Genomic DNA, 13,578 nt, shown 5'->3' with positions numbered 1-13,578 from the left:
TTCTTGCTGGGCTTCGGCTCATAGACTCTCTGTGGTGCAGGTAAGGGTAAGGAGAAAGCCAACCAACCATGAGTGTAGCAGGCATGAAGCGGCGTTTACATGTTTGGCCAGCCTGGCTGCCACAGCCAGTGGATTTTGGGAGATGATTGTAAATAAACCTAGATTTTGTCGTTTAGTCGACTTGGTTCAGTTTATGTGTTGTAAATATTTCTAAACTGTATTTTGGGATCCCAAGTGTTAAACTTTTATGATTTTCATTGAAATGGAATTATTTCTAAAGTTTTTCCTCTGTTTATAGCTTAATTACACTATTTGACCTAAAACCTCGATTAGCAAGTTGAATGCACGTTTTTAAACTCACTTAGTAACGGCTCTAAGGCAGTAGGGTGTTACAACCAGCGTGGAAGACAGTGGATTTTGAATGGCCTTCATTTGCCCATGAACCTAGAAATATTCGTCTAGCTCCTTCTACGGATGGAATTAATCCTCATACTTCTCTTAGTAGTAAGTATAGTTGGTGGCTTGTTATGCTAGTTATATATAATTTACTGCCATGGCATTGTATGAAAAGGAAGTTTACCTTACTGGCCTTGCTGATATTTGGACCTAAACAACCTGGTAACGATATTGACGTCTACTTAGCTCCCCTAATTGATGACTTGAAAACTTTGTGGAATGAAGGAGTTAGGGCTTATGACGCATACCAAAAAGAAGAGTTTACCCTTCGAGGGGTGTTGTTATGGACAATCAACGACTTCCCCGATTATGGAAATTTATCTCGTTACAGTGTAAACGGATACAAAGCTTGTCCTATTTGTGAGGAGAAGAATTTCTCTCAATATTTGAAACATTCCTGCAAGGTGTGCTATATGGGACATAGAAAAATCTTGCCCGGGAGACATTATTTTAGAACTTGGAAAAATGCATTCAATGGTGAACAAGAGTTTGGTTTGGCTCCAGTTCCTTTGGCTGGGAATCAAGTACTTAATAAAGTATCTGTGATTCAGTTTAAGGTAGGAAAACCTATTGTTTGTCCAATTAAGAAGAAGAAGGGTCGTGGAAAGAGTGTTGGCAAGGATAAGATTGAAGTTAGTTTGACTAGTGCAGATGAGTCTACAAGTCCTTGGAAGAAAAAATCAATTTTCTTTGAGCTTTAATATTGGGAAAACAAACATTTGCGACATAATTTAGATGTTATGCACATTGAGAAAAATGTGTGTGATAATCTAATAGGAACTTTGTTAAATATTCCTAGTAAAAGTAAGGACAGTATTAAAGCTCGGAAAGACTTGGCTTCATTGGGCTTGCGAAAAAAGCTGCATCCAAAAGTTGGCCCTATCAAAACATTTTTACCGGCAGCTTGTTACACACTCACTAAGGATGAGAAAAAAGAACTTCGCGATTGTTTATACTATATTAAAGTTCTAGAAGGGTATTCTTCAAACATAAGAACGTTGGTGGATATGAAGAATTTGAATTTGGTCGGCATGAAATCTCATGATTGTCATGACCTATTCAACCACATTCTACCTATGGCTATTCGTGGTGTGCTACCTAGAAAGGTTTGAGAGATAATCACATGGATGTGTTTGTTTTTCAAGTATTTATGTTGTAAGACGATTGATGTTTCAACGTTGGACAATTTACAAGTGGAGATTGTTATAATCCTGTGTTACTTAGAGCTATTCTTCCCGCCTTCTTTTTTTTTTGACATAATGGTGCATCTTACAATCCATTTGGTTAGAGAGATTAAACTATGTGGACCTGTTTATTTAAGATGGATGTATCCCTTTGAGTGATACATGAGGATTCTTAAGAGCTATGTTAGAAATAGAAGTAGACCTGAAGGATGTATTGTTGAATGCTATGTTGCAGAAGAAGCCATTGAATTTTGTTCAGAATACTTGCATGGTGTGACAAGCGTGGGCAATCAATCTACATTAAATAAAAGTAATGGTGGTTATGGTGGAAAAGGTGGTGTTGTATGCTCAATAACTCAATATGAAAGATATGAAGCACACTGTCTTGTATTGCAAAACATTGATGAGATTCAACCATACATGGAGTAAGTTATCTTAGATAGTATGATATGATAAAATATTGTTGTGATATTTGTATTGATTCATACTAATTTTGTATACATTTATGAAGGAATCATTTTGTTTGGATTCAGAAAAAATATCCATCTATGTCAAAGAACAAAAAATGGATCCAAAATGAACATTATCGTACGTTTAGTACTTGGTTATAGAACAATGTATTGATTTGAGTAAATAATTTTATATCTTTTGTTTTTATTGCATGACATGTTATTAATTATTATTTCATTTTTGTTTTTTAACAAAGGTTGCAATTGAAGTGACCCACACATCGAGTCATGTGTCGGACATAGTTAAGTGGATTTCTCGTGGTCCTTCTTTGAATGTGTTTAAGTACCCATCATACATCGTCAATGGTACTCAATTTAATACTTGGGAATGAGATAATGTAAGAACCACACAGAATAGTGGAGTTTGTATTGTAGCAAAAACTATGCGAATCTCTAGTTCAAAGGACAAAAATCCTGTAGAGTGTGATATGACATCTTACGGAGTAATCCAAGAAATTTGGGGATTAGATTATATTACAACTATAGTGCCAGTCTTCTTATGTGATTGGGTGAAAAGTGACAAGGGAGTAAATGTTGATGATTTAGGTTTTACATTAGTTGATTTAAATCGAATTGGGCACAAAAATGATCGTTTCATAATGGCAACACAAGCCAAACTAGTTTTTTATGTGAATGATCCATCAAGAAAAGCAATGGTCAGTCGTGGTTCCTACTCAACTGATAGGTTGGAGAGACAAAGAGAATGATGTACATGACTTACCACTCCTTCAGCAACCTGCCACAATTCCCGAACCACAACTTACCGAATACCCTATTGATGATGGTGTAGATGACGATGATATTTGTTTGCGTTTTGATGGTGACAGTGTATGGGTTGATTATATACCGTGATAAATGTTAACTTGTTTTTTTTCTTCTAAAGGTTGGATGTGATCAAGATTGAATGCAAATTTTCATTAGGCTCTATCACCAACATCGTTCGTAGGGGATACATTCTAGTTACTAGTAGCACAAACATCCATGGAGAAAACATAGGAGAAAACTATCGCGGTGCAATTGAGTTTGCTGGGTAACCTGATGCTCTACTTGTTAACCCGATCCCTAACAGTGAGATTTATACATTCAAACAAGCTATTGGACTTTAATACATTGGCCCAAGTCGCTAGTCATCTTCAATGGAGCGACACAGGTAATTATTTTTAAGACTATTAAATTTTTATTTACTTATTCCATTATTAATTATTTGTTATGGGTTTATTAGGAGGTCGTGAAAAAAACAGGAAAGCAAGTTGGGAAAAAAAACTTATCTACCATTAGCACCACAAACTCAAAAACTAGTTCCAAAACGAGCGCCTAAGGCATCATTGTCACAAGAGGTGCAACAACAATCTCCATTGTTGCCGAAGTTGAGAAAAGTATATGAAATCGTCAATGATTGGCCTAAACATGATTATGTCGTTGAATTGTCCATTGACTTTGATGTGTGTTGGCCATGCTTTTGAATACTTTGCTCTGTTTCAGGATGAAATACTTGAATTTTGTAGAAAAGAGATGATTGGACAATCATGCATTGTCTTCTACATGAGGTATGCTCTATATGAAGTTAATAATATTTATTGTAAGGATTTTATTTCATCAACTATTTAATTTTCTTTTTAATTAATGATATTAGTTGGTAGGATTTTGTACCAGACACTATTATTAGACGAGGAAAAGAGAGGATCGTTGATGTTTATGAATCCGAATAAGGTTTCTACTTCCGTGACTCGTGCAGATAGTCGTGCTCAAGCTTTATGTGATAGGATGTTATATTGCACGTCTAAAAAGCATGATTGGATAGTTATGCCTTATAACCATGGGTAATTTTAATTAATATGCTTTTCATTGATAAAAAAAACAGAATCTAAAGTTAAAAACTTTGTAATACTTATTCTTAAAACAGGGAGCATTGGATGTTATTTTTATTATATCCCAATTGACATTATTGTCGTTTTCTCAGTCCTCTCAATGCACCATTAGATAACAGGACAACCATCAAGGAGACCATCCATGATGCATTTGAGATGTATTTCATGGAAAGAATGAAAGCATGTCAAAAGATCAACAAACACCCATCGGGAGTAATGTATTTCCAACGTACGGCTTGTTTCTATTTGTATATGAGTTTATGTATATGTAAAGATGTTTAAGATATTTAATATTAAGAATTGTACATGTATTACCAATCTTTATATAGTGTCGTAAGCAACCCAACAATATCAACTGCGGATATTACGTTATGAGGATGATGAAGAATGTACTTATCAATGCCCCTGATATCAAACATTTCTTGTTGAAACAGGTAACAAACAATATACAATTAATATTAATCTAGTATAATTTTTGTATATGCTTTGAATTTATTACCACTAATATAATTCTAATTAAAGTTTTGTTTCTTTGTTTTTTCAGTTCACCTCTGACAAACCATATACTACTCAAGAAATTGACGAATTTCGAAAAGAATGGGCGATGTCATTTTTACAATTGGTTAGAGCAAAATGAATGATGTTACAGCTAGCTTATTACAATACATGTTGAGAAATTTAAATTTCTTTCGCAAATTGTTTTTGCCATTTTTTTAGTATTTTCTTTTCAAATTTCTTTTAATACATTTTCGACACTCAAAGGGATATATTTTTTTTAAATCAAAATGAAAATTGTAGTTGCATTTTTTTTAAAAAAAATTACTTTTAAAGGCATGCAAAGCGAGTCCTAAAAATATTTTTTAAAGACACTCACGAGATTTTTTAGGACTCGTGTTGCGAGTCCTAAAATCTTACTTAAAGGTACTCAACCCGATTTTTGCGAGTCCTAAAAACTTACTTAAAGGCACTCAACCCGATTTTTTAGGACTCGCACCCCGCGAGTCCTAAAAAACCTTTTTTTGTAGTAGTGTGATACCTAGGTTCAACCAACACCAACCATAAAAGAAAAACTCTTAGAATTAAAAATAGTAGAACATAGACTTAGAGGATTCAAGAACACCAAAGTTAGAATACTTACCCTAGGATTCGAAATCCCTCTCTTCCTTTTTATCTTCTTTTCTCTCTTCTCTCATGAGAAAAATGCTCTCTAGGGTCTTAAGGTTCTATATATAGTGTGTACTAGGATTTATAAAATAATAAAAAATTTATTTATTTAATTCCAAAAAGTAATTAATTAAATAAATATATTTCAATCTATCCAAAATGGCTGCTGCAAATGTACACTCCCACTTTCCTTCCTTTGCTTTCCACACTAATAAAGAAAGTGTAATTTTCGTAGCTCTAAGGTCCTGCCACTTTGTGCCTCGATTTTGATTGTGATATCTTGAGAATTAGAGAGTGGTTCTTTCTACAAAGTTGTAGGTTATCGAATTAGCTTTTTTCCACGGTACCAAGTTTTTCTAAATTAGAAATCTACAACTCATGTTATTGTTGTTTTGCTGAGGCTGGGTCCAGAGTTACGGGAACTAAAAAAAATGGCAACTATTTTCCCTGTTCACCACTTCTCTCTTTGTTTCATTTTCACAATATGAACACATGAATTTCTAGAACCTTCTCCCTTTATGATAGAATTTCATAAACATGGAAACATCCTCATTTCCACAATTTAATTTAGGTTCCACTCTACTCTCTTGCATGCTTATCTTATTTGTCATGCACTTGCACACACACATCTATGTATGCTCTTCTACTTACCATGCACTCACACACACACAATCAAAACACATTTACAATCAAGCACAAAATAATTAAATAAAAATAATTAAATTAATTCAAACAATTACCACTTAATATTTAAATAAATAAAATAAAACAAATTATTACATAATCAAATAAAATAAAATAAAAAATTGGTGCTCTACAGCCTTTGACACCTAAATTCAACCAATACCAAAAACACAATTCTTAGATTCAAGAAGAGAAGAATAGGCTAGAGAATTAAAAAAAAAAACACAAGGTCACATTACCTTTGCTCCTCCTAGGTTTTGAAATCCCTCTCTTCCTCCCGTCCTTTTTCTCTTTTTTTCTCTCTTCTCTCCTTGCAAATTCAGCAACCACCTCTAATAAATGATGAGCAAAATGCTCTCTAGGGTCCTAGGGTTCTATATATAGTGTGTACTAGGTTTTCTAAAATAATAAAAAAATATATTATTAATTTAATTGATTAAAAAACTAATTAATTAAATAAATGCATTATGATCTATCCAATATGGCAGCTGTAAATATCATTTTCCCCCTTTCCTTTCTTGGCTTTCCACATTAATAAGGAAAGTGTAATTTTCGTAGCTCAAAGGTCTTGCAACTTTGGGACTCAATTTTGACAATGTTATCTTGATAATTAGAGATTGTTTCCTTCTATAAAGTTGTAGGTTATCAAAATATCTTTCTAACGGTATCAATTTTGTCTAAATCGGATACCTTCAGCTCGAGTTATAACTATTTTACTAAGGTTGGGTCTAGAGTTACACGAATTCCAAAAATGGCAACTCTCTTCCTTGCTCACCACTTCTCTCTTTGTTTTCTTTTCACAATATAAACAGATTCATTTCTAGAATCTTCTCCCTTTAATACTCAATTCTACTTACTCAACAATAACCAAGGACAACTAATAAAATGACTCACAAAATTTACTTACCAATATTTCATTTTCTCTAATTTCAAATCAAGAAAAGATGACAACAACTATAAAAGGAAAATTATCCCTTTGCTCTTCCATTCCTTTACACACCTCCTTCTCTCTCTCTTCATTCTTACTCGTTTCCTTTTCTTTCTATGTGAACACAAGCCTTCTAGAAATCCTCTCTATCTGATAGTTTCTAAAATTAGGGAAATCATTCACATCTCTACAATTTGGTCTAGACTCATGACACTCTTTTGCATGCTCACCAGGCATGTCATGCACTTGCACACATACAACCATGCATGTCTATCACTACTTACCATGCACTCATAGGCACACAATCAAAACACATGCACAACCAATTACAATTATTTAAATAAATAAAACAATAAAAAATTAATTCAAACAATAAACACTTAGCACTTAAATAAATAAATTCAAAAATAACCAAACACATAATAATAAGCAAAATAAAATAAAATAAAATAAAAAATTTGGTGTGCTACACTTCATTCCCGAAAAAGACATTTCTGGCCATGTGAGTTGTTAATGCATGTGGATTTATTATTTCGGACGCTATTACTTGGATTAGTAACCTTTGCATTGTGGTTTCTTGAATTTAGATTTTTACTTTTATTCATCAGGTCTTGCCTTTCAAGGAACAATAGTGACATGAGCTTCCTCATAGGGCTACCACTTGGTATATGCCCCCTCAAATTTTGGTAAGTCACCTAAACACCATTACTACTCATTCAACTCACTTTTAATTTTAACTATTTCATGTTGTATTGAATAATTTGACAACCTCGTGAATATATCATGAAGCATACTTAGGGAAAGGGAGGTCAGTGGAAGATTATACCATAAGCCAACAATGGGTTGATTTCCACTTTGGGGAGTTTTCTTTTTGTGAATTGGTTTGTGATAACTCTAACCATTTAATTAAATTTATTTCATTCAGTTAACAATATGCTCACTGTTGAAATGGTGCTAATCTAATTAACACCTCACCATCATCTAAATTTGATGTATTCTTAGATGCTGGTACTAGTGTTGGCCACTGAGATTTTCAATCATTGGTTTCTAGTCGTGTTGAATATAATCAATAGGTGTGTTGATATTTGAGACCCCCTCATTGTTGCTAGAAGAAAAATTGTTAACACTAAATCTACAAAAGAGACGGTGACAATATGCCCCAACACCATTCTCTTTGTAATCATTTTAAATGTTGTTTTTTTAATTTCTCATGACTAGTTAAACTTTCCACTTCAGCTAACCACTCTAGATTGCCTTTTCAAGCTCGAGATAAAGCAATATAAAAAAAAGTGACTTCCATTTCTCTAGCTTCAAAGTTTCATTAATGAGCAGTACACCCAGTAGGACAATGGGTACTATTGCAGAGTATGTGTAATGAAGTTTATGGAGTCGTTCTTCAAATGAGAGGCATCTGTTTCTCTGGTATGTGCCTATTAAAAATAGTTATTCGTCTACTTATGTTAACTCTAAAATTAACCGTTATTATCAATGGACCCTTGCAGTTTGAAGCAGTGGATGAACGACTCAAGATAGTGTGTCGGCTAGTAACACATGATCTCAACAAGGTGAGGGAGGTGGTGTTTCCTGACAAAGACAAATACTACATGCAATAGAGTCCTCTATCCATACGTAGCCCTGTCAAGACCCCTTCAAACCGCATATTTTCCACAAAGAAACTAAAGGCGAAGAACTCCAAACCCCAAAATGGTGTCTAGGGGCTGGTCTATTTACTAGACAAGGCAAGAGATTGAGACCTCAAGAAATTGAAGCTAGAACAAAGGCTATTAATGATGCTCCTCTCTTCACAAATGCTCATGATATCACCAAGTATCGGACTACGTACTCTAACATATCCATCATTGTTGGTAAGGGGGTTGATTTTCCTAGCCTAAATTATGTCAGCTTTAAGAGTCTTATACATAATATGGGTTGGATTTGTTTTGCTAGTATTAATAACCCCATTTATCCTAGGCTTTTTAAAGGTTTCTATGCTTGTATAACACACACATGGAAAATACCATAGGTTTCCAAGGAAACCTTAAGAATGTATCTTTCGAAATTGATGTTAGTGATATGGATAAATTATTGCATGCACCTGATAGAGGATTAACTTACAAAGTCAAAGAAAACACGACTCGATTTGGTGGGTACGTAAAGCCTATTGTCGTAAACCTTCTAGGAAAGAACTCACTCATCAAGAAAAAAATTTCCATCTTTTCTGTTGACGTCGTTTTTCATCAACTTAGAAATGAAGAGCACTAAACACAAAATCAGAAAAATAAAGAGGAAATATGCAATTTTTTACATGGTTCAGCAATTAAAATCTGCCTAGTCCACGAATCGATGTTATTCAACTATGAGCTCTTCGTAAGGGAGCAATGCAGCAATGTATTCCCAGCGCCAATTTTCAGTGTGTCTACAAATGAATTTCTCCAATCTATTTATAGACTGGTTTACAGAATATCTCCCCTCACATTTTGGGGAGTTATGATTCAAATCTCAAAATAAATATAATTAAATGCATATAAATATATAATACGCGTATAAATCCCATGATACTCGGGATTCATTAAAAGATTGCACCGTCTGGTAATGGGACAAGTTCCCAAACTTTATTGTCTTGCATAGACTTATACTCTTCTTTCATGGCATCAATCCACTTTTGAGAGTTAGAACTTTTAACAGCCTGATGAAAATTGATTGGATCATCTTCCATCATTCCATTATCATCCTCATGTTCTTGAAGAAATACAACATAATTATTTGAAATGGCATTTAATCTTTCTCTTGTGGACCTTCTTAATGGCTCTGGTTCTTGAGGTTGTTGAGTTTGTTCTTCTAGAACAAGTACCTCATCTTGATTTGGGGTTGTTCAACATTGTCTTGTTGAGGTTCTGGATTCATTTCTTGAACAATGACAGGTGTAGAAGCCTGAACATTGTCAAAAATGATAGTAGGAACTAAGTTTGAACTCAATTCCTCCTCAAAAGCAATGTCTCTAACCTTATTTCTCCCCCCAAACTCAACATCCTCAAAAAATGTTGCAGTTCCCGTCTCAAAAATATTTTTAATTGTGGGATCATAAAACTTATAGCCCCTAGATCGCTCAGAATAACCAATAAAGTAGCTGCTCACTATTTTGGAGTCCAATTTTTGTTCATGTGGCTTATAAGGCCTTGCCTCAGCTGGACATCCCCAAATGTGAAAGTGTTTTAGACTAGGCTTTCGACCTGTCCAAAGCTCATAAGATGTTTTTGCAACTGCTTTAGTTGGTACTCTATTCAGAATGTAAGCTGTTGTCTTTAATGCTTCTCCCCAGAGGGACTCGGGTAAGGTAGAATGAGCAATCATACTTCTTACCATATCCTTAAGAGTCCTATTGCGTCTTTCAGCAACACCATTCATGCTAGGTGATCCTAGCATGGTGTACTGTGGGACAATACCGCATTCCTCTAGAAATTTAGCAAACGGTCCTGGACGTTGTTCGCCTGAGCCATCATATCTACCGTAGTACTCACCACCACGATCAGATCTGACATTTTTAATCCTCTTGTTGAGTTGATTCTCAACTTCAGCTTTATAAGCTTTGAACACATCCAGAGACTGGGAATTTTCATAAATGAGATATAGGTACCCATAACGTGAGTAATCGTCTATGAATGATATGAAATATTGTTGACCATTCCATGATGATGTAGGGAATGGCCGACAAATATCTGTATGAATCAATTCTAAGACATCTGAAGATCTGTTGACACCTAATCTCTTAGTTTTGGTCTGTTTTCCCTTGATACAATCGACACAAACATCAAAGTCTATGAAGTCAAGAGATTCTAAAATGCCATCACACACAAGGCGCTCAACTCTACCTTTTGAGATATGACCTAAGCGCTTATGCCATAATGACGCTGAATTGTCCTTATTTAATTTACGTTTAGTACCACGTGATTCCACATGCAAGGTTTCATTATAGGATGCAATTGTTTCTAGCAAATAAAGGTTGTCATAAGCATTCAAGTAACCAGTTCCAACAATATTTGAATTTAAAGACAAATTAAACTGATTGTTTCCAAAAGAACAAGAATATCCAACTTTGTCCAACAAAGAAACAGAAATTAAATTCTGTCTAAAAGACGGTACAACAAAAGTGTCTTTCAAATCCAAATAAAAACCAGTTCCTAACAACAACCTAAAATGCCCAATTGCTTCCACTTCCACCGATTTTCCATCGCCCACGAAGATGTGTCTTTCACCATCACTTGGCTTTCGAGAGCTCAGGCAACCCTGCATAGAAACACTTATGTGAGTAGTAGCATCAGAATCTATCCACCAAGTGTTCCTAGGTACTAAAGCTAAATTAACCTCATAGCATACCAAAGTAAGAATCATACATTTCTTTGCACGCCATGCGTGATACTTGGCACAATCTTTCTTCACATGTCCAGGCTTGTTGCAAAAGTAACAACCTTCTGAATCCTTCTGTTGTTTCTTTTGGGCTCGACCCTTAGCAGCTTCATTCTCAGATTTCCTTTTCTTGCCCTTATCCTTAGAGGCAATGGCCAAGTGAGCACTTTCAGTTTTGACCTTTTTTAACCTTTCTTCCTCTTGTACACAATGAGAAATGAGTTCATTGAGAGTCCATTTCTCCTTTTGACAATTATAACTAATTTTAAATTGGTTAAACTGTGCAGGAAGTGTTAACAAAACCATAAGCACAAGCACATCATCAGAAAGCTTGATCTTAAATGTCTTAAGTCTTGAGACAATATGATGCATTTCCATAATGTACTCCCTTACATTTCCTTGACCCTTATACTTCATGGTCATCAAAGAACCTAGAAGTGTTGTCATTTCAACCTTATCGTTTTTTAGCAAAATGTTCCTCAATTTGTTCAAGGAAATTCTTGGCCTTAGTAATCCCTTCGGATTCTGTGCCCCAAAAGGCTTCTGGAATGCTATGTTTCATAATCATTAAACTCATGCGATTTGAACGATCCCACCTCTCAAAATCCATTTTCTCATCACGGGTGCTTTCCTTAGTGAGAGGTGCAAGTTGTTCATCCCTTAATGCATGGTCTAAATCCATACATCCCAGAACTATAAGTAAGTTCCTTTTCCAATCCTTGAAATTGGTCCCATTAAGCATAGGAATAGAATTAATATTAGTAGATATTGAGGCAGCAGAAGATGAACTAGCTGAATATAGAACAAAACAAACTCACATCAATATGCATAATCAAACAATAAATTCAAAATTTGGTTAATCCCATCTCAAGATACCAAGCACAACATTAATATTAAATCTTTGGACAATAATATTAACTGTAAGCGATACTCTTGTTGTAACAATCAAACAATGACAATAAATTATGTCAAACAATAAGTCAATCTTTGGACTAACATATTGCTCACACAAAATACCTTATAATTGTCACGCATTTATTACCACAGGTGTGTATGAAATTCAACAAAATATTCACTTACCTTTGGGTCAGTTAATATATGCATAAATTACAAACACACAAGCATCTTGATATTTTAAATAAATTAATTTACACAAAAGAGGTCACTTTGGCAACATATTGTTTCAATTAATCTATTCAAAATATTAGACATCCTTAAGAAATTTTCCAAACACCAAAACTTGAATTTAATTGTCACTGGAAAATATAAATATAATACCAATCATAACAATTGAAAAATAAACCATATATAAAATCACATATTTAACAAATGTATGTTATATGTGTATATATGAAAGTTGTATGTTAACAACTTGTTAACATGTATATACATATATGACTAAATGAGTTAGAAAACTAATGAGATCAAAGATAATTGCTAGGATATATTTAAATACATCAGACTAAATGAGGTAGAAAACTAATGGGGTCTAATGTATACATTATATATATATATATTTGATAAATGACTACAGTAGCAATTATATATATATATATTTGAAGTCAATTATTCAAGACTATGAGTGTAGCCGTGTAAAACAAAAACCATATCATATATATATACATATATATATATTCAAGTTATAAAATATATATAACCTCTCCTATTATAAACCCAAAACGGTAATCGGAAACAAAGACCCAATATAGTATAACAAAACCTTTATGCATATGCACATGCCGCCGAAAAAAAAGAATTGAAAGCAGAAGTTATACAATATTCTTAAAACTTCTTTCAACATATATATATATCTGAATCGTGAATTAAAAAAATTAATAAATAAAAGATTCAACAATCTATAATCCAGAAAATATCAAAACCCTAACTTTAATAAATCCACAAATTTCTTAAACAAAACCATCAAATTTTCAATAATTCAAGCAAAGGTGGCTCTGATATCACTTAATAGAATTCCTAATACACTCAAATAACATGAATAAACAATAATCCCTAACACATAATCCAAAATCATGTCATTATAAATGCATATATGAGAAATCCTAAATCATAATTCTATAGATCCTTTGCTAAATTAAAGAAGAATATTAACACAAGAGCGAAAGCACTAACCTGAGGCCATTGTTGGAGATTGCACATAGGGTTTAAATCTTCCTATATAATATGTATTTCTATGAGAGAAGAGTCTCTCTTTTCTTTTCTGTTAATGGGATGACAGACAGAATAGAATAATACATATATATAGGAGACCACAACCCTAATTTATAATTAGTGATTTCCAATTTTTCCCATTATAAAATTAAAAAATTCACTTTCCTATTTCTACACATTAAATTCATGACACTTTAATACCATATGATATT

General features: G+C 33.8%; 1 protein-coding gene across 1 annotated transcript; it reads right to left on the bottom strand.

The window, feature by feature from the left end:
• Positions 1-11,651: 11,651 nt before the first annotated feature.
• On the bottom strand, positions 11,652-13,337 carry LOC133791711 (uncharacterized). The gene is made up of 2 exons (XM_062229630.1): positions 13,328-13,337; positions 11,652-11,989 (listed from the first exon to the last, which is right to left on the bottom strand). The coding sequence occupies exons 1-2, from the start codon at positions 13,335-13,337 to the stop codon at positions 11,652-11,654; spliced, it is 348 nt and encodes a 115-aa protein (XP_062085614.1).
• Between the last annotated feature and the right edge of the window lie 241 nt (positions 13,338-13,578).

Source organism: Humulus lupulus, chromosome 7 (assembly GCF_963169125.1).
Source record: "Humulus lupulus chromosome 7, drHumLupu1.1, whole genome shotgun sequence".
In the NCBI taxonomy this organism is placed as follows: domain Eukaryota; kingdom Viridiplantae; phylum Streptophyta; class Magnoliopsida; order Rosales; family Cannabaceae; genus Humulus; species Humulus lupulus.
The sequence above is the reverse complement of the archived record's forward strand: the minus strand, read 5'-3'. Positions and strand labels throughout refer to the sequence as shown.